We start from the raw sequence: 25,915 nt of genomic DNA, 5'->3' as shown, positions 1-25,915 counted from the left end.
CAAGGTGGAGGAGGGGTACTGGTATGGGCTGCTATCAATAAGAATGAGGTAGCTGGACCATTTCGAGTTGAAGATGGACTGAAACCCAACTCCCAAACCTACTGGCAGTTTCTGGAAAGTACTTTCTTCAAGCAGTGGTACAGGAAGAATTCCTCAGCATTCAAGAAGGCCATGATCTTTATGCAGGACAATGCTCCATCACATGCATCCAAGTACTCCACTGCTTGGCTAGCCAGCAAGGGCCTCAAAGATGCCCAAATAACGACTTGGGCCCCCTCCTCACCTGACTTAAATCCTATTGAGAACTTGTGGGCCCTTCTCAAACGTGAGATTTACAGTGAGAGAAGACAATACACCTCTTTGAACAATACAACTCTTTGTGGTTGCTACTTCAGCAAAAGTTAATCGTGAACAGATCAAGAAACTGACAGACTCCATGGATGGAAGGCTCATGGCAGTTACTGAAAAGAAGGGTTGCTATATTGGTCCATAATTATAAAGCAAAAAAAAAAAAAAAAATGATTTCTGATAACTTTGCAAATTTATTAAAAGGAAAAAACTGAAATATCACATTGATGTAAGTATTCAGACCCTTTGCTATGACACTTGACATTTAGCTCAGGTGCATCCCAATCCAGCTCAGAGACTGGACTGTGTCAAGGCACACATCTGGGGAAGGCTACAAAAGATTTTTGGCTGCACTGAGGGTGCCCAAGAGCACAGTGGCCTACATAATTCTTAAATGGAAGAAGTTTGGAACAACCAGGACTCTTCCTAGGGCTGGCTGCCTGGCCAAACTGAGCAATCGGGGCAGAAGGGCCTTGGTAAGAGAGGTAACCAAGAACCTGGTGGTCACTCTGGTTGAGCTCCAGAGATCACGTGTAGAGATGAGAGAAACTTGCAGAAGAACAACCATCACTGCAACACTCCACCGATCTGGGCTTTATGGCTGAGTGGCCAGACAGAAGCCTCTCCTCAGTGCAAGACATAAAAGCACCTAAATGACTCTCAGACTGTGAGAAACAAGATTCTCTGATCTGATGAAAAGAAGATTGAACTGTTTGGCCTCAATTCCAAGCGAGAAAACCAGGCACTGCTCATCACTTGTGCAATACCATCCCAACGGTGAAGCATGGTGGTGGTAGCATCATGCTGTGGGGGTGTTTTTCAGCGGCAAGGACTGGTCAGGGTTGAAGGAAAGCTGAATGCAGAAAAATACAGAGATATCCTTAATGAAAACCTGGTCCAGAGCACTCAGGACCTCAGACTGGGCCGAAGGTTCACCTTCCAACAGGACAATGACCCTAAACACACAGCCAAGACAACGCAAGAGTGGCTTGGGGACAACTCTGTGAATGTCCTTGAGTGGCCCAGCCAGAGCCCAATCGAACATCTCTGGACAGACCTGAAAATGGCTGTCCACCAATGGTCCCCAACCAACCTGGCAGAGCTTGAGAGGATCTGCAGAGAAGAATGACAGAAAATCCCCAAATCCACGTGTGTAAAGTTTGTCGCATCATACCCAAAAATACTTGAGGCTGTTATCGCTGCTAAAGGTGCTTGAACTAATTACTGAGTTAAGTGTCTGAATACATACTGTATGTCATTGTGATATTTCAGTTTTTTCTTTTTAATAAATTTGCAAAGTTATCAAAAATCTGGTTTTTGCTTTGTCATTATGGGGTATGGTGTGTAGGTTGATGTGAAAAAAAAAAAAAAATTAAGGGGTCTGAATACTTTATGAATGCATATTGTTTATTTTTGTTTTTTGGCAGCGGCGTCTCTGACCTAGACCTGAGACCAGCATACTCTTAACCAAGTTGAAGTATATTCACTACGTGGATCCAACAAAAAAAAGCTCTACTTAGAAAAACAATCCTACTTAAACATCTCAAATCGCCCTGCCAGTCAATAATAAATCAGAAATCAGAGCCGTGTTTTAGGTAGCTCTTTAAATGGGGAGTGGTTTAACTGGGCTTTTGTGTTGGCTCTCCAGGTGGATTGTTTCCCATGCTGTTACCGCAGCATCACGGATCCACAGCAATCAGGCCGTGATAAGATATGAGCTTGTGTTGACACAGACGGGGAGCAGCACGGAACTCTCCTCTGAGTTTAGTGGCCCCATTTAGCCATTCATAAACATGAGAGTCATACACACCACCTGGCACAGTACAAACATGATTTTGTAGCCATTTCTACCACACACAGATGCACACAAAAGTTTGCTTCATCATATTCGTTTCATCCCCTACCCATAAAGCCAAACCTGTTGACATTATTAGATTTAAAGCAAAACATGATTTGTCTGATTTTTTTTTTTTTTTACTAGTGAGGATGCCTTAAAATGTCCTCAGCAGTCAATAGTAGTTTCATTATGGATCACTATATCAGTGGACATCTTCAAAAACTTGAAACTGCAAAAGGCATTCTGCTACACTTTTGTGCCGACATTGTAAAAAATGTCTCAGTAATTTTAACAGAAAAAGAATGTAAGAATGCTATAGTAAAAAAAAAAAAAAAAAAAAAAAAAGTTAATTGGTTAGTTACCAACCACATACAATACAAAAAAAAAAAGATATATTTAATGAGACAATACATGTAATTTTACAGTAAAATGTTTTTTAGATGTAAAAAGTAATTTTATTGTATAATTAACAGTTAAAATGTCTATTCTGTTTAACACATGAATACATGTATTTTTTCAGTATACTACTGTTAAAATTACCGTGAAAATCAATAATTGGGCGTTCCCAGAAGTCTCTGCATGAAACATCACATTTCAGTATTCATTTTATGGGAATAGTTATGTTTATTTTTATATTTGATGACAGTTATGTACACTGAGGTTTTCTGGGTTATACTTTAAGTGTTTAGTTAATGTTTATTGCATTATTTTAGTGTCGTGTGTTACCCTGATGGTGTTTTGTGTTTGTGTAAGTGACACTGTGCACGGTCTCTACATCTGTATTAAATATCTCTCCTGAAAGGGCCACTCTTGATGGACATTAAGTCGCCATTCGGCATTCTGTAGTTACAACAGTGTATTTTACCGTAAATTTAACCGAGTTTTTTTTTTTTTTTTACAGTGTAGCTAGACAGCAAGAATAGCTTAAAACTAAGTGAAACAGGTGCAAAATATTTGCAAAGATCTCCCAATATACGAAACTACATCATTCCTTGATAAAAGTGCATATCTTTATCGTTTAGACAAACATTAACTTCAAAAACAAATGAACACAAATCATACACACACAGACATAAATCACAAGTATCATATGGCATTACAGAGTGTGTGTTCCTGAAGAGAAAACAGTGCTCCCTGATTTCCTCAGTGCTGTTCCTGTCCACTCTCGTTAAATCCAGGCCCTGCAGCTGTTGATCTGTCTACCGCATACTTTCACTGTCAGAGCACAGCAGGCTACCGACATGCCATAAAGCCCCAATCAACAGCCATCATCAGATAAACCCACTGCATTATCTGCAATTGCAATAATCTGAACATTTATATGAGCACATGTTAGCTTAGGTTGAGAAACAGGGCTGCTGGCCTCTTATGGCAAATACCAACACATGTGGCACTTTCCCATGCATGCAATAGAGAAAAAACAAGCAATGGTAGATAATTAGCTTGCTAATCTGAAAATCTGTTTGACAACTGAAAGATACAAAGTATGCTGTGACCGAGCCCTGGTTGGAAGCAATCTGAATAAACATTTGGTTCTGAGGTATGATGAATAGACAAATTGGACAAACAGCTAAAGCGTGCGCCACACTAGCTGATTTTTTTCAACGATTTTCATGTGGGAAGACTAAGCGCGCATTAGCATCTGCAAGCAGGAGGTTGTGAATCACTTGACTGTCGGGACTTCCTGTTGAGACAGGGTTTCTGCAGGTTCGAAGGAATGAAATCTAAGACTTTTTAAGGCCAAATAAAAGAAAAATGTAAGACCATTTTCGCAATAATAATAATAATTAAAAAAAAACACATTAAATAATTCTTTAGCTGGTAAATACAAAACCATTGAGACAACTTGGATGTCTCTGGACATGTTTTTTTTATATTTTATTGTGCATTTGTGTTTCTTTTTTTTTTAAATAAGTTAATACAACATTAAAACTCTAAATGAATTCATTAAGAATGCACGTAGCCTAAAGTATGTAGCCTATATTGTGACCCTTCTCTTTATTCACTTGCTTTCCAGCAAAACGTGACACAATAGACCAGTGCTTTGGCAATGTCACAGCTTGTGTCAAACATGGAAATGGTGGCAAAAACTATGCGTAAAAAGTAAACTTTTATCGGATTACATTGTTGAAAAATGATTCCGAGGGCTCTCGTTGACTGCTGTGGCTTCAAGCCATCAACAGAGCTGACTGGACTGAGGAGATCATTTCAACTCCCAACTTCGCAGCAAATATTTATAGCGAACATGATTACATGTTTGTTATTAACTAATTTCATTATAGTAATTGTATCGCTAAGAATATGTTTGTATATATGATGGTTTTGTGTCATACTTTCCTTTAATCATCTAATCTGTCAAATCTAACACAACAGTCAGTGGGCTTTCTGCCACCACTTACTGCGCATGCACTGACATTTTTGTAAACGAGGATTGGTCTATAGACCTTATTCACAGTAGCGCCATGTTTGATTTTTAATGGGAATGGAAATGAAGCTGAGGGATAGACTTATCATCTCTTCAATGGCATGCATGGTATAAATCTGTAAAAAGCTCCAATATCCCATCTGATCTCCATGTATATGCAGATACATTTAACAAATACTTTAACATGTAATTAAAGGGCAGTTCATTTAAAAATGAAATTTCTGTCATCACTGGTCACCCTTGAGTCTGTATGAATTTTTCTCTGTCATACAACAAAAAAGCTATTAAGCAAAACGTTTAATCTCAGTCACCATTCACTGTCACTGCATCTTGCTTTTTATTCAATGTAAGTGAATGGTGACTGAAACTCCATAATATCTCCTTTTGATATCCACTGAAATAAGAAAGTCATACAGGTTTGCAACAGCATGAAGGTAAGTGATGACAATTTTCATTTTTGAGTGAAATATCTCAAGTAAAAGTCAAAACTCATCAGTTACCTTAAAAATGGCAATTTTAAGCTGACAGTATGTACAGTTGTGCTCAAAAGTTTGCATACCCTGGCAGAAATTGTGAAATTTTGGCATTTATTTTGAAAATATGACTGATCATGCTTTTATTTAAGGATAGTGATCACATGAAGCCATTTATTATCACATAGTTGTTTGGCTCCTTTTTAAAACATAATGATAACAGAAATCACCTAAATGGCCCTGATCAAAAGTTTACATACCCTTGAATGTTTGGCCTTGTTACACACACAAGGTGACACACAGGTTTAAATGGCAATTAAAGGTTAATTTCCCACACCTGTGGCTTATTAAATTGCAATTATTGCCTGTGTATAAATAGTCAATGAGTCTGTTAGCTCTCACGTGGATGCACTGAGCAGGCTAGATACCGAGCCATGGGGAGCAGAAAAGAACTGTCAAAAGACCTGCATAACAATGTAATGGAACTTTATAAAGATGGAAAAGGATATAAAAAGATATCCAAAGCCTTGAACATGCCAGTTAGTACTGTTCAATCACTTATTAAGAAGTGGAAAATTCAGGGATCTCTTGATACCATGCCAAGGTCAGGTAGACCAAGAAAGATTTCAGCCACAACTGCCAGAAGAATTGTTCGGGACATAAAGAAAAACTCACAGGTGACCTCAGGAGAAATACAGGCTGTTCTGGAAAAAGACGGTGTGGTTGTTTCAAGGAGCACAATACGACGATACTTGAACAAAAATGAGCTGCATGTTCGAGTTGCCAGAAAGAAGCCTTTACTGCGCCAATGCCACAAAAAAGCCCAGTTACAATATGCCCGACAACACCTTGACATGCCTCACAGCTTCTGGTACACTGTAATTTGGAGCGATGAGACCAAAATAGAGCTTTATTGTCACAACCATAAGCGCTATGTTTGGAGAGGGGTCAACAAGGCCTATAGTGAAAAGAATACCATCCCCACTGTGAAGCATGGTGGTGACTCACTGATGTTTTGGGGGTGTGTGAGCTCTAAAGGCACAGGGAATCTTGTGAAAATTGATGGCAAGATGAATGCAGCATGTTATCAGAAAATACTGGCAGACAATTTGCATTCTTCTGCACGAAAGCTGCGCATGGGACGCTCTTGGACTTTCCAGCACGACAATGACCCTAAGCACAAGGCCAAGTTGTCCCTCCAGTGGTTACAGCAGAAAAAGGTGAAGGTTCTGGAGTGGCCATCACAGTCTCCTGACCTATCATCGAGCCACTCTGGGGAGATCTCAAACGTGCGGTTCATGCAAGACGACCCAAGACTTTGCATGACCTGGAGGCATTTTGCCAAGACGAATGGGCAGCTATATCACCTGCAAGAATTTGGGGCCTCACAGACAACTATTACAAAAGACTGCACGCTGTCATTGATGCTAAAGGGGGCAAGACACATTATTAAGAACTAAGGGTATACAGACTTTTGAACAGGGGTCATTTCATTTTTTTTCTTTATTGCCATGTTTTGTTTTATGATTGTGCCATTCTGTTATAACCTACAGTTGAATATGAATCCCATAAGAAATAAAAGAAATGTGTTTTGCCTGCTCACTCATGTTTTCTTAAAAATGGTACATATATTACCAATTCTCCATGTATGCAAACTTTTGAGTACAACTGTATTGAAAATGTTAACAGATTAAATTATGAAAGAGAACTGTGCTGCATAATTAGTTATGATGTATATTGAAAACAGATTATATACTAAATATTAAATATAGATAATATATTTTCATATTATGTATATTATTAATATTAAATTTTATATAATTATATTATTAATGTTTTGTATATTATTAAAAACATTTTTAAATTGATTCAGATGGCAGAGAAAATACCTGTATATTTCAGATGGAGCTCAAGAGAGGTGGAGATGAGAGATATAACAGGTGTAACTCTGCAGCTGAGTAGTTCTGTTAGCTTTTCAATTCTTGTCAAAGGTGATGTAAAATAAGGAAGCACCAAGATTTGAAAGGCGTCAAAAGACTGCTCCAACCTCGCGCACTTGCAAATTGTAACGTTGACAGCTTTGTCGATTATAAGCAGAAGCGACAGTGTTAGCGCATCGCTCGCTTAAAGAGACGCAAAATAACGGCATTTGCATTTCTGATTAATGGGTTTATGAAGGTTTATACATGTGTAACATCGTAAGTTCAGTAAAAATGCGCTTCCCTGCATGCGCTCACATTAAACTCAAGCGTCAGCTGCTAAATGATGGATGCACGAGAGAGAGAGAGAGAGAATTTTGACTCACGGAGATTCTGCTGTTTTAAGCGTCTCCTCTATTCACGCCCCAAAATTTAAGACCTCAGCAAACGAAATTTAAGACTTCTTGTAATTTATTTAAGATATTTAAGACTTTATGGCCTCAAATTTAAAAAAAGTACATGTAAGACTTTTTAAGGACCCATGGAAACCCTGTGAGATAATAACTTCAAAAACTGAAAAAGCACATCATGCTTGCTTGAAACAAATTTTTGTTAGCTTTTTTTTTTTTTTAACAAAAGATCTGAAAAGGGGCAAGCTGGTCTAAACATTTCTATCTGAGATCACACTCCGCTGCATATAATAATATGTAATCCATAGTGATTCTGTCACCAAGCATTTTTCCTGTGTTTTTCTCCTAAACTAAATGACTAATGAAATCAGAAAGCCGAGCCACAACAGTTTTTTTATTGAACGTAATTTCTCTACTCACTAAAGGCTGCATATGGTCATACATGTTCTACGGCAAGTCTCAAGGGGATAAATACACAATCACACTTTCACAAGGTAAAGTTACTCCATGAATCACATCATAAATCACTCTTTTACAATTGTTTATGCTCACATAGTACTCTTGTTATTTCGGCGATGACAGGGATTCAGAGAGTTGCGTTGAGCTGGTATGTTTGTCACCCCTCCACCATTCTTAACCAACAAGTGTATCATATCTTTGACTGAAGATAGTGAGATCTCAGCAAAACAGTCTACATGTGTGACACACTTGGCCAAAACTGAGTTGTCTGGAGTCTGCTAGTGTGGTGCCAGCTTAAGGAACAATGAATATGTTTCCACAGATAGTGGTGAATGATTTGACTAGTGGAAGTTAAAATGGTCCACGTTTTTTCGATTTTGGCCTTTGAGCAACAACCTAGTAACCTTTACAAAAACTGAGAGTTCTGGCAAACCCCTGAGGCAAACTTGCCACTCATTATTTTCACATGAAAATGAGCTTTGCTGCAAACATTCTTCATTGTTGCCACAGGTTTTTCAGAGAAGTGTTTGCCAGTAGCGGCAAACTGTCCATTGTTGCCGAAGGTTTGCTGCAGGTTCACCACTACCAGTGAAGAGCTGCAAACTTCTGGCAAACATTTGTGGCAAATCTCAAGCTTGCATGTGAAAATAATAAGCGGCAAATTTGCACCAAGGTTGCCAGAACTCTAGATTTTAGTAAGGAAACCACCCAGAAAACCCTAGCTTCTATGGACACACAACACCCTACCATCGTGACGGCAAGTTTTGCATGGACAGTTGCCACTCGACAATCGATTTTCTTCACAAAAATGTGCAAATGTAGTCATTCTTATTGTATTGAACATGCTTCATGTGATACTTACACTGAAAGAAGAACCATTGCAATTAAAGTCCATCCAGGGCTTTTGTGAATTATATTTGTGTTTGTGAACCTAAAAAAAAAAAAGAATAAAAAAAAGAAATCATGGCAACATAAGCAGTACTAAACATATTAATCCATAAGCAGAAGGAGGATGTCAGTCATAAGAATTTTTACTATATGAGGGAATAACGACAATATTAAAGTCAAACTGCTTTAATCAGTTTCGTGTCTTTATGGACAAGGCGCTCGGATTTAGTGGCCCTTGACAGCCGAAACAGAATTCCTGGAAGCAGGTTAAATCCAAGGGTGAAGTGCCCCTTCGGAAGCATACTAAATCATCTTCATAGTGTGACACACTACTTCCTGTTGACAACACCTCTTTGGCCAGTCACAATTTATGATCCGTGAAACTAAACACCTCACAGTTCAGACCAAAGAGGGCTATTGACTGTTTGATAGACAGACATAAACACTGATTTTACACTGACATACTAGCACTACCCCATTTAAATACAACTGTTGTCGTTGCATGGCAAAAACGCACCGTAAGGACAGTTTTCCTCTAAAATCAAATAATTAAGTTACTATTAAGTAATTATGAGTGTACACAATTCTTAAACTCCTTGTCTTAGTGTGCGAGTGTAACTCACCTGAAAGTCCTGACCAAATTATTGATGTAACTGATGACATCACCCATTGTTAGATGCAGGGGTCCTACGACATCCCTCAAACTTCAGAAAGACACAACAAGAAGGTTACATTAGATAATAATGTAAAGGAATTACAATACAAACTAATGTACATTTTCATTCACACTGTTTCATTCATTATTCATTCAGTTCAATTTGTAAAGCAGTTTGAACGATTCACTAAAAAGAACTGGCTCAAACGATTCATTCACTCACAAATTGAAGATCACTATGGCTTACATAACAAAAATAAGTTATAATATTCATTATAGAAATTTCTATGACTCTTCTGGTTTCATTCATTTCCCTGACTTTTTCAGGCCTGGAAAACACAATTCTAACAACTTTCACGACAATGGAACCCCTGCAAAGACTAATACAGCTCAAGAAATTTCATACATATCATAGGCAAAGGTTAACATTATTGGTGTGATCATAACAATGACTTGTTTTGCACAATAGCTATAAATACTTATCCACTGCTAAACACTGACCTCCTGCTGAGCTTCTCCACAACAATGCGCTTCTGAATCAGGTGCTGTGCATGAGAATCAACCAAAGGGAGATGAGGATCCTTCCCACTGTCCTTAAGGACCAGGAGAAAAAAAGTGTGGATGTCAATCAAGAATGCAAGCAGCAGAAATTCATAAGAGAAGCTGCAAGTGGATGTTAACATGTAGATGCAGCACCTACTACAGGACTGTTAGAGTAACTGCAGGCTCTGACTCTGGCAATATGTTTTAGGTCTCATTTTAGAGCAAAAGTCACATATTCCCTTAACCATATCCACCCATTTGGAGATTTTAATAAACTTCAACCAAAAAATAATAGCTGTGTCCCAAATTACGCATTATACATTATACATTCAGCCATGTAGTCAAAGTGGCTTTCAAGGTAAGTCAGTCCACTCTTTGGAACGTCCGGTCAGCTATTTTTTATTGATATAAGCGGCATAAAATTACAACTTCCTAGCTACATGGGGAAAGACAGAAATCTCCAAAATGGTTGGTTAAGATTACGATCAAAAAATATATTTAAAATCAGCATGAAATCTGACAACAGTAGTATCATAAAATGCACTTCTTCAGCTCAGATTACACAAAAAAAATGATATTTTTCAGGCTGGTTCAGCTAAGGCGCATGCACATTATCGAGTTGACTAACAGGCGATTGGCTCTTTAACCTATAGGCGGGACTTCCTTTCTTCATCCGTTGGGCATTCCAGTCTCTCCCGTTCAATTTAATACCAGTGATTCATCTCAGGCTCAACAGTCTCTGATGTAGTGTATTAATTTTACAAAGTGTAGTAAAAAGGAACACTTAACATTTTTTTACTACACTGAAACACTCACTGTTTTTCAGGTGACGGAAGTGGTGTTTTTAAATGCACACAATGTGTTGATGCTAGCTTTAGCGCGTTAGCCAAACTCAGTTCAACACATATCTCAAATGATGTGCATATTCACAGAGCGTGGGGTGACGGTAAAGCATTAAACTAAAATTTGTAGGTGCTGTCTTCACTGTGGCTATTTGCCACATTCTCTATTATTTACAATTGTTCTGTCAGACCAGCAATCCAGCCAGGTAACTCCGCCCCTTCCGCTACATAAGATAAGCTGCGACAGTTTTTTTTAGATTGAAGAAGTACATCATCTTGGTACTCGTAGTACACTTCTTGGTGCATTTTCAGTGTGAACATACTACTCATACTACATACACTACAAAATGGCGTAGAATAGTGCAGAAGTGTGCGATTTGGAACACACCTAATGTAAACCATGCACTAATTTTTACACAATGTTTATGCAATCCTAAATCTACAAATGTGAAATCAGCATTTCAGAAGTCTAACTCATTTTAGTGGATCAGTTTGTTAAGATGGGCTGTTTTAAGAAACCAGTTCAAAACCAGATTCCCAGATTAATTTTCATTATCACTCAATATGGCTTCCAGATGACACAGCGCAGCATCTGCTGTCTGCCACTGTCTTTGAGCCAGTAAAATAAATCAAATATTACGCTGCTTATTATTCCAACATGTCACCCACCAAATAGTTTTACTCATAAACAAAAGTTATTTTGTCGAGTGATTTATAAATGTTTTGCGATCAGCCTGAAATCATTCAAAAGAACCGAATCGAATGAACGCTTCATTCATGAAATTGGACATCACTATGTGTGCTGGGAAAAACGTAATTGAAGCAAAGTAATCAGAGACACTTATGGCCTTCATGACATTTGAAAAGAAAACACACCAGTTCTCACCTCTGTGTCGTTGCTTTCTTTGACGGAATCAGTCTCAATCTCTTCAGGCAGAACACACACACCTTTATAAAACTCCCTCACTCTTAGCTCCAGCAGCTCAGTCTCTTTGTGCAGTTTTTCCAAATCAGGAGCTGGAGCACTGGGTCTGGCAGGACCTCCAGTGGACTGTCTCAAGCCAACCTCGGTCTCAGGCTCATCCAGGTCATCTTCATCCAGTTCTTCACTGTCTTCAGCTTGCTCTGCTGCAGACTGCGTTCCTGAGGTGTAATCAGGTCCATACAGAAACTTCATAGTTTCCTCAGTTCTCCATTCAATGAAGGTTTGTCTTAGATGCTCTAACAGGCACAGACTGATGGCTGTAGGAGCAGTTTTAGCTTTGGTATGATCCTTCAACAGGCCTTTGAGACCTGCAGCTCCTCTTTTACTCATGCCCACCTGAGTGATGTTCAAGCCAGAAGTCTGATTATCAATGGCTGGGGTGGTGTTTCTACTGTCAGGCTTTGAAGGGAGGGCAGCCTCATGTTCGGGTACAGTAGAAACAGTACTGTCCTTCAGACTACACTCATTTAAAAGCTTGCGAGTTCCCTCAACATCAGATTCTACAGGTGTGGCCTTCTCTACTGTAGATTGACAGTGAGGCTCCTTCTGTATTTGAGGGCTTAGAGAAGATCTGTTTTCATCTTTATTTTCTATTTCTTGTCTTTGTGTGGGTTCGGGAGGTGCAATTAAATTTTTTACATTGCTCGACCCCTCATGCTCACTAATGTCATCCCTCTTGGGCAGTTTTCCCCAGTGCACCCGTGCATGTTTACGCTGTCTGGACACCACACTGGAGACAAAGTCTTGCTCAGTGTCACTGTTCTCGCTATGACTGTTGGGAGGGGAGTCTATGTAGGTCTCAGGACCGTCTGGGATGGAACTGTCAATGTCGGCTTCTGTTATGGGTTTCTCAACCAACTTTATCTCCAGCCCTGAGCTCCCTCTGTGGACAGGAAAGAAAAGAATTGCAACTTTTTTTGTTTTGTTTTTTGTTAATGCAGCTATAATTGACTTATTTCCTGAGAATATTATCTCACTCTATAACAAATAGTATGAAACAAAAATTTCTCAAATTTCATAAAGTCAACTGTATGTACATACCCATCTCCTCCTTTCATCAGTTTTACCTCAGGAGGCCTTTTATAGAAAAGAAACTGGCATGTTTATTCAAGAAACTAAAATCAATTGTACTGAGAGACATTTTTTTTTTAATTATTATTATATTATTAAATAAATACTTCTTACTCTTTTATTTTTCTCCCCATTTCTCCCCAATTTGGAATGCCCAAATCCCAATGCGCTTAAGTCCTCGTGGTGGCCCGCCTCAATCTGGGTGGCGGAGGACGAATCTCAGTTGCCTCCCTGTCTGAGACTGTCAATCTGCGCATCTTATCACGTGGCTTGTTAAACACGTTACCGTGTAGACACAGCGCATGTGGAGGCTTCACGTTATTCTCTGCGGCATCCACGCACAACTCACCACGCCCCACCGAAAGCGAACCACATTATGGCGACCACAAGGAGGTTACCCCATGTGACTCTACCCACCCTAGCAACCGGGCCAATTTGGTTGCATAGGACACCTGGCTGGAGTCACTCAGCACGCCCTGGATTCGAACTTGCGACTCCAGGGGTGGTAGTCAGCGTCTTTACTCGCTGAGCTACCCAGACCAATACTTATTATTCTTAATAAATTTTTATGAAATTAAAAATGACAACATAATTACATAATTAATTGTTTAATTATGATTAATTGACAAATTGACATTCAAACTACCTCTCATCCTTTCTGAGCCAAAGGGGACTTTTTGATATCTGGAGCTCAAAACATTTGGAGGCTTTGTAGCAGAAATTACTGCAAAAGCACTGAAAAAAAAACCCAACAACATAACAATAATTACAAAAACAAAGTATTTAGTAACATCAGTTCTAATCAGTTATTAGGACGGCAAATAAGACGAAGCACCGGAAATTGTTTTAATTCCATACCTTACGCTCTGTGATGTCATAGACTTTATTGGTCTTGGTGGATATTTTAAACTGTTGACTGGGCACCTAGAATGCATTTAAAAAAGTAATACATTCTTAGCAACACTTTACATTAAGGCTGCATTTGTTAACATAAGTTAACAACATTTGTTAACATGGACTAACAATGAACAATACATTTACAGCACTTATAATCTTAGTACATATTAATTGCAACATACACTAATAAATTTTTTAAATGATCAGTTGTGATAACATTAGTTAATGCATTATGAGCTTACATGAATTAACAATGAACAAATTGCATTATCATTATTTACCATTAACTAAGATTAATATCTACTGTAAAAATAAACTGTTCATTGTTAGTTCATGATACTTATTGCATTTACTAATGTTAACAAATTAAACCTTATTGTAAAGATTTGATCAAGGTAATTTACACAACAAACATAAACATATAAAAGTCTTGGGCTTGAAATTCAACAACTACATGAACATGCATTTTCCTACAGTAGATTTCAAGAAGCGCTCTTACATTGATGAGTTTATTAGGACACACAGGATATCCACAGAGTTTAGCAATGGACCGTTCTTCCACTGTGTCTTTGTAGTTAACAGGAGTGATGTACCATGACTGCGGCATAAAACAACAGGACATGATCTTAAGGAAACTTCATGACTGCAAACAATTATAAGTGCCACATAATCTAACTTACACAATCGATGAGGAACTCTTCGGTCACACTGTCCTCCAGGAGCCGCTCAACAACCTGCAGGGCTCTGCGCTCAAGTTCAAGCTTCTCTCGCAGCGTCTCTTTTAAAGCTTCTCTCCTACATAACAGTCCATTGTTCAGTACAACAACCACAGAAATCATGTAGACAAATGATCTACACATTACACAAAACTACAACTATAGCTTATGATATTTAAATACTTCAAAAATGGTCTGTTTCTAGAAAACAAAGACTTAATGTGATAGTTCACCCAAAAATGAAAATTCTCTAATTATTTACTCACCCCCATGTCCTCCTAGATGCATATGACTGACTTTCTTCTGCAGAACACAAATTAAGATTTTTAGAAGAATATTTCACCTCTGTAGGTCCTTACAATGCAAGTGAATGGTGGCCAGAAATTTGAACCTCCAAATATCACAAAAGCAGCATAAAAGTAATCCATATGACTCCAGTGGTTTAATCAATGTCTTCTGAAGTGATCCAATCGGTTTTGGGTGAGAACAGACCAAAATATACTGTAACTCCTTTTTCAATGTACATTTTGTTATAGCAGTCTTTAGGCACGATCACAATTTCAAGCTTGATTCCACTTCTTGACACATGCACAGAGCGCTGAAGTGTAATCGAGCCTGAAATCACGGGGCGATTTCCAAACGGAAGTTAGCACCCCTATGCCCTACTCACTCCGAAGGGCAGAGCCCTTGAAGTGCAAACTCTGAAGGAAGCAGGGCACTCGTGTCTCATTATATGGCCGTTTGGAACCACTTCGCGAAGGGAGCAATGAAAGACAACCTCACTTCCTCTTTATCTTCAACCAGAATGTTACCATGACAACACAGTGCAGCAACTTACTCATCGTTGCAAAATTGGTCTACTTTCATCTTTATAGTCTTCGCTGATCCCTGCATGTAGTCACATTTAACTAAAGTACCTACTATTAAACACACTACGAAACGTATTTAAACTACATATTAAATATATTCCATGCGTGACAAAAATGTGTGAAATATCGCACAACAAAACAAAACAACATATTTAATTTCTATAATATGAAAAATATTATATAATATATTTGTATATATTTTTTAGACATTTTAATATTTCTACTTACATTTATACATGAACTCGAACTCTCCCGCCATCTAACTTAAAAATGAAGTCACGAGGACTCACCACCCTGGGTCACGTGATCACAAACGGTAAAATTACTTCCTTGAAGTGACCATCACATGTACCCTTCGCTAACGGCCTTGTGGAAGGGACCATGATTGCCAAGGAGACTGAAGATGTCAAGTTTGATAGTGAGAAAGGAGATAGATTTCAGTGTGTTCTCACCCAAAGCCGACTGAATCGCATCAGAAGACATGAATTAAACCACTGGAGTCGTATGGATTATTTTAATGTTCTGCCTTTCCGTGCTTTTTGGAGCTTCATAAATATGATTTATTTATTATTTTCCTTTGCTTTATTCCTTCCCTTTTTTCCCCCTTCGGCTGCCTGCCCAGTAGGTGGCGATATGCTCGAAGAATGCGGAAAAAACAAAAAACAAAAACAGAACTCTGGTGAACGTGCATAGGAGGGCTCTGTGTAAATACATTTATAGTAAAAAGGACTTAAATATTGATCTGTTTCTAACCCACACCTTTCATATCACTTCAGAAGATATTGTAATACCTCTGGAGTCGTCTGGATTACTTTTATGCTGCTTTTATGTTATCTTTGGAGTTTCAAAGTTTTGGTCACCATTCACTTGCATTGTACGGAGCTATAGAGCTGAGATATTCTTCCAAAAATCTTCATTTGTGTCCAGCAGGAGAAAGAAAGCCACACACATCTGGGATGGCATGAGGGTGAGTAAATCATGAGATAATTTTCCTTTTTGGGTGAACTATTACTTTTAAGTGAATTTACCTTCTCGCCACATCTGCTGCTGGTCTCGCTTGGGTCACTTTTCCATCTATAATTCAGAAAAATAGGACAGAATTCTCATCTGTTAAACTGAGATTTTCGTTTTAGTTAGTTTTTAATTATTAGTTTCCTTTGAAAAAATTCCACAAGATTTTTCCTATCACACCTTTATTCTTTGATTTAGCCGGTCGGGTCTTTCTCGTCACTTCACAAGCTTCCATGCTTCTGTTCTCAAAACAAAAATACTTCCGCCTAAGTCACGTGACTACAGCAAGCCGCCAGTGACACATTTTTATTCCGCCGCAGCTCTTAAACATGCGGCTCTGCTTCAAAATATAGCTGTAAGTAATTGCGCTTTTGTATCTTAGTCAGCAAATGTATATTTTCTCAGACGAATAATTGAGAAGCTTTGTTTAGAGAATGCTACGCGAAAGCATATTGTCTTGTTATAGAGCTGGTATTGTGCACGCATATAAAGAAAATTTAGCTATCTAGCTAATGGGTGTAATGGTCAACTTGAAATTTATTCAAGCATATATAAAGCCTCATTTTTGGAAGGGCTAATTATGATTTATGAATGCGCATAAGAATCCTTCTCTAGTCTTTGTTTCTCCTGTGGGTTTTTTGTATGATAATGGGCATAACTAGACCTGGAGAGAGTCTGACAAGGGCTGTGTCTCGTTTGGAAGGATGCGTCCTCCGGAGGTCGCGTTTGTCGGCCGCATACGTCATCGAGGCTGTCTCGTTTCAGAAAAGCGAGTAGGACACTCCGAAAGCAGCCTTGTCACTACTTTCACGGGAATTCGGAGGATGCATGAGGTGTATCCTTCTTGGGCACTCACAACCCACAATTCTTTGCTTCAACGGAAATGTCGCCAATTTGCCCGTAAATATGATGTTCAAACACAAGGAATGTTAATTCCCAAGTTGAAGTACCTCAGTAGATGGGTGCAGAGTATATAATATGTATAATTATATTAATATATAATTAAAATAAAGTATTAGACTAAAAGTACACCTGTAAAATCTATTTTCTTTTCTCTTTACATCATTATAACTCTCCTAAAATGTACCTCATACATTCCCTTCCAGAGGGACTTTGTTCCCTTCTCACTCAAAGCGCTCGCGCTTGTTAAAGAGTGGCGTGCTGTCATTGCAGCCATGTTACGTTCCGTTTCCGTTTGTCCTACGAAGGCTGTCTCGTTTAAACGAGATTTGTTTAAAGGAGGACACTCAGTATACTGCACCCTTCAAAGGACGCATCCTACCTAGCATGCAGCCTTACAAACGATACACAGCCAAGGTCTTGCTCTTCATAAAGATGACTATAAGCCTCCTAATGCACCAAGTCATACATTTCATGTCATCGTTTGATTTGACAGCAGAGAGCTGTGATCAGAGAAGACGTTTCGGATCATCAGAATGGCTCTAGAACAGCTCAGTGATGTAGTTCAGAGATGTGTAAGTATCTAGATATAAGTTTGTGCTACTTTCACAATGTTTCGTCTACAGAAAGCTACACACATGTGGTCTCACTTTTTCTCCAGCAAGCAATAAAGGATGAAAGCTTCTCACCAGAGGACTACAACGTATTCCTCACTGCCGGAAGAACCTGCATAGAGCAAGGCGACAGTGCCCAAGTTCTCAGCATTCTTGTTGATGAAAAGAATAAGGTGAGATGGGCACCTCCCAGATAATATTGTGATGTATGATGACTAGTATCCAGGGCAAATTCAATATGCTTTTTCCCCTTTTTCTTTCAAGAACATTGTGAGATGTATGGGCTGGAATCTGCTGGGTCCACTGGTGCAGATCCTCCTGAAGAAAGAAGACAAAAATCTTCCACACTGCCATGCCATCCTCTCATATCTGCTAGAGGTTTTTTTTTTTTTTTGGTTCAATTTTTAAACTGCTGTTTGCTCATGACAATCGTTAGGCTGATATGCTACTTCCAACAATGCCCATTGTTGTTCTGTGACAGGTTTGCAGTCCTAAAGAGCTGCTAGTAGGTTTGCTGGAGCAATTGGAGGACACCGACTCTGGCTCCATCGCTGAGACTGTGACTCTTCTCCTCCTGCCTTTACAAACAGGTGAATGTCCCTCATCTCTTTTATCACCTTATCATAAGCCTATGCTTCCAGTATAAAACAATATCAACTGACTAGGAATGTGCAAAACATTGTATTTTCAAAATCTACTAGTTGGTGGGTTGTCTACATCCCCCACCTATCAGATGCGTCTCTTAGGAATATACTGTATGGAAGATAAGTGCAGATTGTCAATAGGACAGAACTGACAGATATTCAACAAATAAATGGCTAACTAACTAAAATGAATGCTTTGATGTCTGTAGCAGTGGTGCTTAAAAGGGATGGAATTTATAGAAGTACATTCTCCTAGAGAGTTTTAGTATGCTGCTGACAGCTGCTAAAAATCCTGTTTGAATAGTTGCATCTCTAAATGTATTCATTTTAAAGGAATAGTTCACCTTCTTGCCATCCCAGATGTGTTGGACTTTCTTTCTTCTGCAGAACACAAATGAAGATTTTTAGAAGAATATCTCAGCTCTTTAGGTCCTGACAATGCAAGTGAATGGGTGCCAAAACTTTGACGCTCCAAAAAGCACATAAAGGCAGCATAAAAGTAATCCAAAAGACTCCAGTGGTTTAATCCATGTCTTATGAAGCGAACCAATCGATTTTGGGTGAAAACAGACCAAAATGTAACTCCTTTTTACTTTTATGCTGCCTTTACATGCTTTTTTGAGCTTCAAAGTTCTGGTCACCATTCACTTGCATTGTATGGAGCTACAGAGCTGAGATATTCTTCTAAAATTCTTCATTGTGTTCTGCAGAAGGAAGAAAGTCATACACATCTGGGATGTCATGAGGGTGAGTAAATAATGAGAGAATTTTCATTTTTGGGTGAACTATCCCTTTAAATATGCTTACACTAGAATTTACACTACGTCAGAGAATACGCCAAATCCATTAATTTAATTGGTGATGGTGTGTCACAAGCGTTTAAATCAATGAATCATACACTTGTTGATAAAGGCAATTTTGAACGTATTGTAACTAGTTAAATCCACCTTTTTATTTTATTTTTTTTACATGCATTCATCCTCTGAAAACCCCACTGCTCTTGCCCTCTCAGTACTGCTGAGGATGGGCATGAAGAAGGCCTCATCGGTGGGCATGGCTCTCTCCACGCTGCTCAGCCAAGTGGCCAGACTGCCGGTGCCCGTCACTAAAGAGCAGGAAGAAGACGATGTTTTCGGCTTGTGCCGCTGCTGCACTGCTCTTCTAGAATTTGTAAAGCCCTTTGTTGAGGAGATCAAGGAGATTATCAAGGATAACAACAGGATATCAAAGGACAATGAGCTCCGAGTGGAACTGCTAAAGTTGTAGGTGCCTGTTTAATTCCATCATTCAGTTGAGGCTCACTTGAATCCATCATATGTCATTTAAAACAATCTGCTTACTGTCATCTCTACAGCTGCATGAAGAGTTTAAGCGAGCCTCTTCTGGAGGTGCATTTGAAAGATCCAGACACACTGGAGAAGTCCCCTCTCAGAGAATTCGCTACAGAGATTCTGGTAAATATTTTTATTTTTTAAATTTTTTTATTGATGTTATTTTGGTTTAGTCATCGAGATGCAGACAAAGCTTTTATTTGGGTTACTGTATTAACATAAATCAGTAGTGTAACCTTGACATACATTTGTCATGCGTATTATGTACCATGTCTACAGATCATTTTATCAATTATTGGGGAGTCACTGCCAGATTTGTTAAGTCGTAATATACTGAAGAAAAAGGAGGTACCAGGCTTTCTTGAAGAGGAGGTCAGATATCCAAAGGAGTCATTGGCCTGTATGTCCCACCTGCTTTTTGTGGATCATATCGCCATGGACATTTTTCCAGCTGTTTTCAGGTAAAGAGAAAAGCACTTCATCTTACTAACTGAATGTAGAATCAGTCCACAGATTTTATGATGACATTGAAGTGGAATTGCTCTAGTTTTTTTTTGGCATGTAGTGATGTTTACCTGTGCTATTGTCCAGCCCAGTTTTTGTTCTTCAGTGCAACATGGAATATATTGAACTGCTGTTAAGCAGGTATTTCTTACAGCCTCTTTACTACATATCAATATTTGTATTGTAAATCCTATAAATCATTATGCAAATCTAAGAAATTAACTTTGACAAGTGAATCTAAGCGTGAATGTCTTATGGCATATATGTTCCAATTCTCATGTTACTCTATATTTTTGTATTTATAGAACTGAAGAATCACATCTGCAGAAAGGATTAGTAAGAATGTTAATTACAGCATTACCATTATACAACCCCAATTCCGAAAAAGATTGGGCAGATATGGAAAATTCTGTTAAAAAGGAAAAGGAGTGATTCGTAAATTATATTCACCTTGTGCAGTATTGAAAGCACTACAACAACACATTATTTGATGGTGTACTTTGTGAATTGAATTATTTTTTGAAAACATACACTCATTTCAAATCAGATGATTGCAACATGCTCCAGAAACATTGGGACAGTGTAGTGTTTACAACTGTGTAACAACACCATTTCTTCTAATAACACTTACTAAGTGTTTGTGCACTGAAGACACAAGTTTGTTAAAGTAATATTCCGGGTTCAATACAAGTTAAGCTAAATCGACAGCGTGTGAAGTTATAGCCAATTTTACAACTTCCTTTCCATGACTATGTATTGTCAACAAACTCTAAAACTACTGTAAAAATGACAATTTGAACAACTTTACAGCTCAAATAACACGAGTTTAAAAAAAAAAGAATTAATTTAAGTGCTTTTATAAAATTATAAGCTTCACATTTCTGCCTTTTAAACCCTCCAAAAATTGGCCCCGTTCACTTCCATTGTAAGTGCCTCACTGTAACCTCGATCTTTGCTTTTTTTAAAGGAGGGACGAGTCTAAATAAATCTTTGTGGTAATCAATATTATGCCACAAATGCAGTCGATTGAGCTTAACTTGTATTGTACCTGGAATATTCCTTTAAGTTTAGCAAACAGATTTTCCCCCCATTCATCCATTATGCAGGTATATGCTGTATTTTGCGCTTCATAACGCAGCGCTACACATTCTCAATTGGAGACAGGTCAGGACTGCAGGCAGGCCAATCTAGCACCCACACTCTCTGCTTACACAGCCATGCACTTGTATTCCGGGCAGTATGTGGTTTGGCATTGTCAAAATAGCACAGGGTGAATAGAATTTACTAATCACTTCTTTTTGTTTTTATTCGCATTTTCCATACTGTCCCAAATTTTTGGGAATTGCCGCTGCATTAACATTATATTGACATAGGTCATCTTAGGTTATACTTACTGATACTGTATATTAGACCTTAAGTGGTACTATTACATTTCTTTAATTCCTCTGTCATAGGAATTGTATGAAAAAAGTCTTGTCAGAGTAGAAGATAACAGTCTACCAGTGGATCTTCTGGAACTAAAGACATTTTTCATTGTTCCACAAGTAAACATTCACAGTCCCATTATTCAAGATTTTTATTATATTTGCATATTTGTTTAGGTTAACATGTACATTTTTCTCCTTAGAACATAGTCAAAGTTATGACATTGTGTCCAGACCAGACTTTGGTAAGTGAGTCCTTTTTTGAGGAGGCAATATATAATGTTAGATTGGCGATGATGAAATGTGTTTGTTACCATTGTTGATTTTGTTTCTGCCCACACCACAGAGAACAAAAGGTCTTAAAGTGTTTCAGCTAAGTATTGACAAATTCAACACAGAGGCCAAATACAAGTTCTTCAGGTGAGTCCTTTTTCTGTGAAAACATGAAAAAATTATTTTTCTCTCATTTACTCACCCTTATGTCATCTCAAACTCATTTATTTCTTTCTTCTTTGGAACACAACCAAAGATATTTTAATGGAGATATGGTGTCTGTTTGTCCATACAGTACAATGCAAGTGAATGGTGACCAAACTTTCAAGCTCTAAAAAAGCACATAAAGGCAGCATAAAAGTAATCAATTCGACTATAAATCAAGACATCAGCAGTCTCCTTGGTGATTGTGATTTCAAGCTTGATTACACTTTCTAGTGCCAGCTAGCACTCTGCACATGCTTCAGGCACTCAGAAGTGTAATTGAGCTTGAAATTGTGATTGTGCCAAAAGACTTCAATTGCATAAATTGCAGTGAAAATGGAGTTACATTTTGGTCTGTTCTCATCCAAAACCAATTGGATCACTTCAGAAGACATGGATTAAACCACGTATGGATTATATGCTGATTTAATGTGCTTTTTAGAGCTTGTATGGACAAACAGACATCATCTTTCCATTAAAATATCTTGTTAGTGTTCCACAGAAGAAAGTCATATAAGTTTGAGCCGACATAGGGTGAGTAAATGATGAGAGGATAATCATTTTTGGGTGAACTATTCTTTAAATTACTGTTGCAGTACTATGGTACAGTAAAGGTATCAGATGGTAATACCATGGTACTTTACTATACCATAATCATGTTCCATGGTATTTAAATGGTGATCCAAGGCACTTGGTACTACCATAGAACTTGTCCAAAAAACATGGTAGTAGCATGGTACTTTTTTTGTTTGTGAAAAGATAGAAATAAGAACACATCGTCAGGAAGCACATGAACTCATAGCTGTTGATATGAGTGTTTTAAATTAGATTTTACATGGAACAGATACTTCCTTGGTATACAGTAGGTTTAATAAATGGCACTCCACTGTTTTCAGAGGCATGTTGAAAACAAGTCACCATGCAGGGGTGGAGGGATATATAATCAAGAACATCAAAAATCAGATAGACTTTTCCCTGAAGGTATTGTGAGATAAATAACGATATATCTCATTTCTATTACTTCATATTGAACATTTTAAATTTGGATTTCCATTGGTTTTTGTTACATTTCTTAGCCAGGGAACGGTAACGAATGGTTTCTGGGTAAACATCTCCTGCCTCTGCTGCGGTTAGTGCTGTGCCTTTCTCAGGGACCAGAAACAGACCTGCTGCAGAACCTAGACAGGTGAGAGCCTCTTCACAATGTCAGCCATGAATCTACCTCCGAGTCTTTCTGTTACAACAGATGGATTGACAAAGTTTTATGAAATAGGATCATGGAATCGCTGAACCTCCTCCGTTACATGCTCATCAGAGATAAAGAATGGGAGAATGAGGTATGGTTGGTCCGCAGCCAATCCAAACCCACTTTAATACCATCCTGTAATCACAGTACATGAAATCCACTTTCTGGTATCCTCAGACAGGAATATGGACTGAGCTTTATAAGATTGAGGACAACTACCTGAAGCCTCTGCGTACTGGACTGAACATGTCCAAAGCCCATTATGAAGCAGAACTAAGGAGCACGAAAGAGAACAGGAGGAGTTCAAAAGGTATTAGATTTTACAAGGTCTGTCAGTATATTGTATTTAAAGGAATAGTTTACTCAAAAACTTAAATTCTCTCATCATTTGCTCACCCTCAGGCCATCCCAGATGTATATGACTTTCTTTCTTCTGCAGAACACAAATGAAGAATTTAAGAAGAATATTTCAGCTCTGTAGGTCCATACAATGCAAGTGAATGGTGATCAAAACTTTGAAACACCAAAGATCACATAAAAGCAGCATAAAAGTAATCCAAATGACTCCAGTGGTTAAATCCATATCTTCTGAAGTGATATGATAGGTGTGGGTGAGAAACAGATCAATATTGAAGTCCTCTTTTACTATAAATCTAGTTTCACAGAGCCCTCCTATGCATGTTCACCAGAGTTCTGTTTTGGGCAGGTAGCAAAAAGAAAAAATTATAGGAATAAAGGAAAAGAATAAATAAATCATATTTGCACAACTGCCCAGTAGGAGGCGATATGCACAAAGAATGCGAATCAGCAAAAAACAGAAGAAAAAAACACTCTTGTGAATGTGCTTAGGAGGGTTGTGTGAAAGTAGATTTATTGTAAAAAGGACTTAAATATTGATCTGATCCACACCCACACCTATCGCTTCTAAAGACATGGATGTAGCACCTTGAGTCTTATGAATTACTTTTAAGCTGCCTTTATGTGCTTTTTGGAGCTTCAAAGTTTTGGACCCTGTTGACTTCATTTGTGTTCTGCAGAAGAAAGAAAAAATACAGATCTGGGTTGGCATGAGGGTGAGTAAATGATGAGAGAATTTTCATTTTTGGGTGTACTATCCCTTTAAGGTGTTTTTTATGTTGCAGTATAGTCAGGCTGCTGACCACTTTTTTGTTCAACAGACTCTAAAACACCTGTCTGCTCAGTAAGTGTTGGCAATGAGAAGCTACCAAACATGACACCAGAAATGCAGATACAGGTAAATTATTTTGTGAAATAATGTGATTCAGTTCAGTTCAATAAAGCTTATGTAGTGTTCTGAACCTCAATTGAACTCCATGATTTTCCACTAGGGGTCAGTGAAGATACTTGGTCTGAGGAGATGCTATACAAAACATGTAGAATTTTCTTTAAAAATGAATGATCTTTTTACCTGTTTGATTGAGCATTATCTAATGATCTCTTAAGGATTAAATAATTTAATAATGTTTCTGTTCTTAATGCAAGGTATAAAGAGGTATCTTTACACCTCGAGATATCTCAAGGTATAAAGAGTCTGGGTGAACCCTGATGTGCATTAATTCATTCTTAACCACACATGGCTCTTTTTCTGTCTCAGGTTCTGCAGTCAGCCCTCTTCACATTTGACCTGATAGAGAGTGTCTTGGCTAGAATCGAGGAGATCACTGAAGCTAAAGACAGACCATCGTGAGGGAATGGGGTCTGGCCTTGTTAGAGATTCTATCAGCCATCAGCATCTTTTCTTTAAGTTGCCGCAGTAACCTGCTCTTAAAGAACCAGATCCCTTGGGGAACCTACAGCCAAACAAAATGGAAAGAGTTTTCTGATACCAGCAGCACTAGGCTGGAAAAAAAAATCATAGACAGCATTTGATTAGCTTTACAAATATTATCCACATCTGTCTTTTACCCTATCTACATCAACACTATAGTACCATATATAATTGTAATGTCACTGAAAACGGTTCTACAATGTTACATTTTTAGGACTGTCTAAGTTTGTACATATCTAATGGTTTGTACAATACACTTATGTAGAAAATTCACTTCAGGCCACAGAAAATGAAGAGCCCTATGACATGCTAGTAAAACTTGGATTATTATTTGCTAACAATGTTCAAATTTTTATGTATGTTGATCACAATAAAATAAAAAAACACAGTGAACTATGCAAAAAAAAATTGCATGAATTAACGCTGTAAGACTGATGGCTAAATTTTATTGGAAACTGAATTTAAAGATGTTAGAACTGTGCAGAGCTGTTTTTACTCATGTTTTTGTATCTTTCCTGTGTATGAAATCGCTGCTCTCCTTTTAGGGAAATATTTGATGGCTGTTTTATTTTCCCACAATTTTGCTACATGAAAGGATCCTCCAGTCTTTGAATAAATACCACTGTTTTCCAAATGCA

At 38.2% G+C, this 25,915-nt stretch overlaps 2 protein-coding genes across 3 annotated transcripts in view; one reads left to right on the top strand and one right to left on the bottom strand.

Moving 5' to 3' along the window:
• The window catches only part of rpap2 (RNA polymerase II associated protein 2), a 19,538-nt gene extending 2,858 nt beyond the window's left edge, over positions 1-16,680 (bottom strand). The window contains exons 1-11 of the mRNA XM_051699339.1: positions 16,529-16,680; positions 16,366-16,411; positions 14,433-14,547; positions 14,252-14,350; positions 13,714-13,779; positions 13,502-13,590; positions 12,826-12,861; positions 11,686-12,667; positions 9,916-10,007; positions 9,383-9,463; positions 8,734-8,802 (exon numbers count right to left, since the gene is read on the bottom strand). Coding sequence (XP_051555299.1) covers positions 8,734-8,802; positions 9,383-9,463; positions 9,916-10,007; positions 11,686-12,667; positions 12,826-12,861; positions 13,502-13,590; positions 13,714-13,779; positions 14,252-14,350; positions 14,433-14,547; positions 16,366-16,411; positions 16,529-16,583 — 1,730 coding nt within the window. The 5' untranslated portion in view covers positions 16,584-16,680. The remainder of the gene's footprint in view (positions 1-8,733; positions 8,803-9,382; positions 9,464-9,915; positions 10,008-11,685; positions 12,668-12,825; positions 12,862-13,501; positions 13,591-13,713; positions 13,780-14,251; positions 14,351-14,432; positions 14,548-16,365; positions 16,412-16,528) is intronic.
• LOC127441686 (glomulin-like) lies at positions 16,630-25,915 on the top strand. Of its 2 annotated transcripts, none has more exons than XM_051699346.1 (19): positions 16,630-16,703; positions 17,745-17,823; positions 17,910-18,035; positions 18,127-18,240; positions 18,344-18,452; positions 19,519-19,768; positions 19,861-19,960; positions 20,117-20,298; positions 20,429-20,482; positions 20,647-20,677; positions 21,796-21,885; positions 21,969-22,010; positions 22,112-22,185; positions 23,139-23,223; positions 23,319-23,428; positions 23,516-23,579; positions 23,666-23,798; positions 24,667-24,743; positions 25,104-25,915. In XM_051699346.1, the coding sequence occupies exons 2-19, from the start codon at positions 17,785-17,787 to the stop codon at positions 25,194-25,196; spliced, it is 1,773 nt and encodes a 590-aa protein (XP_051555306.1). In that variant the 5' UTR covers positions 16,630-16,703; positions 17,745-17,784; the 3' UTR covers positions 25,197-25,915. The 2 variants fall into 2 exon arrangements, with proteins under 2 accessions (XP_051555306.1, XP_051555307.1); XM_051699347.1 differs by having other exon boundaries at positions 16,631-16,703; positions 17,748-17,823.

This window comes from Myxocyprinus asiaticus, chromosome 5, assembly GCF_019703515.2.
Source record: "Myxocyprinus asiaticus isolate MX2 ecotype Aquarium Trade chromosome 5, UBuf_Myxa_2, whole genome shotgun sequence".
Classification (NCBI taxonomy): Eukaryota; Metazoa; Chordata; class Actinopteri; order Cypriniformes; family Catostomidae; genus Myxocyprinus; species Myxocyprinus asiaticus.
The sequence above is the reverse complement of the archived record's forward strand: the minus strand, read 5'-3'. Positions and strand labels throughout refer to the sequence as shown.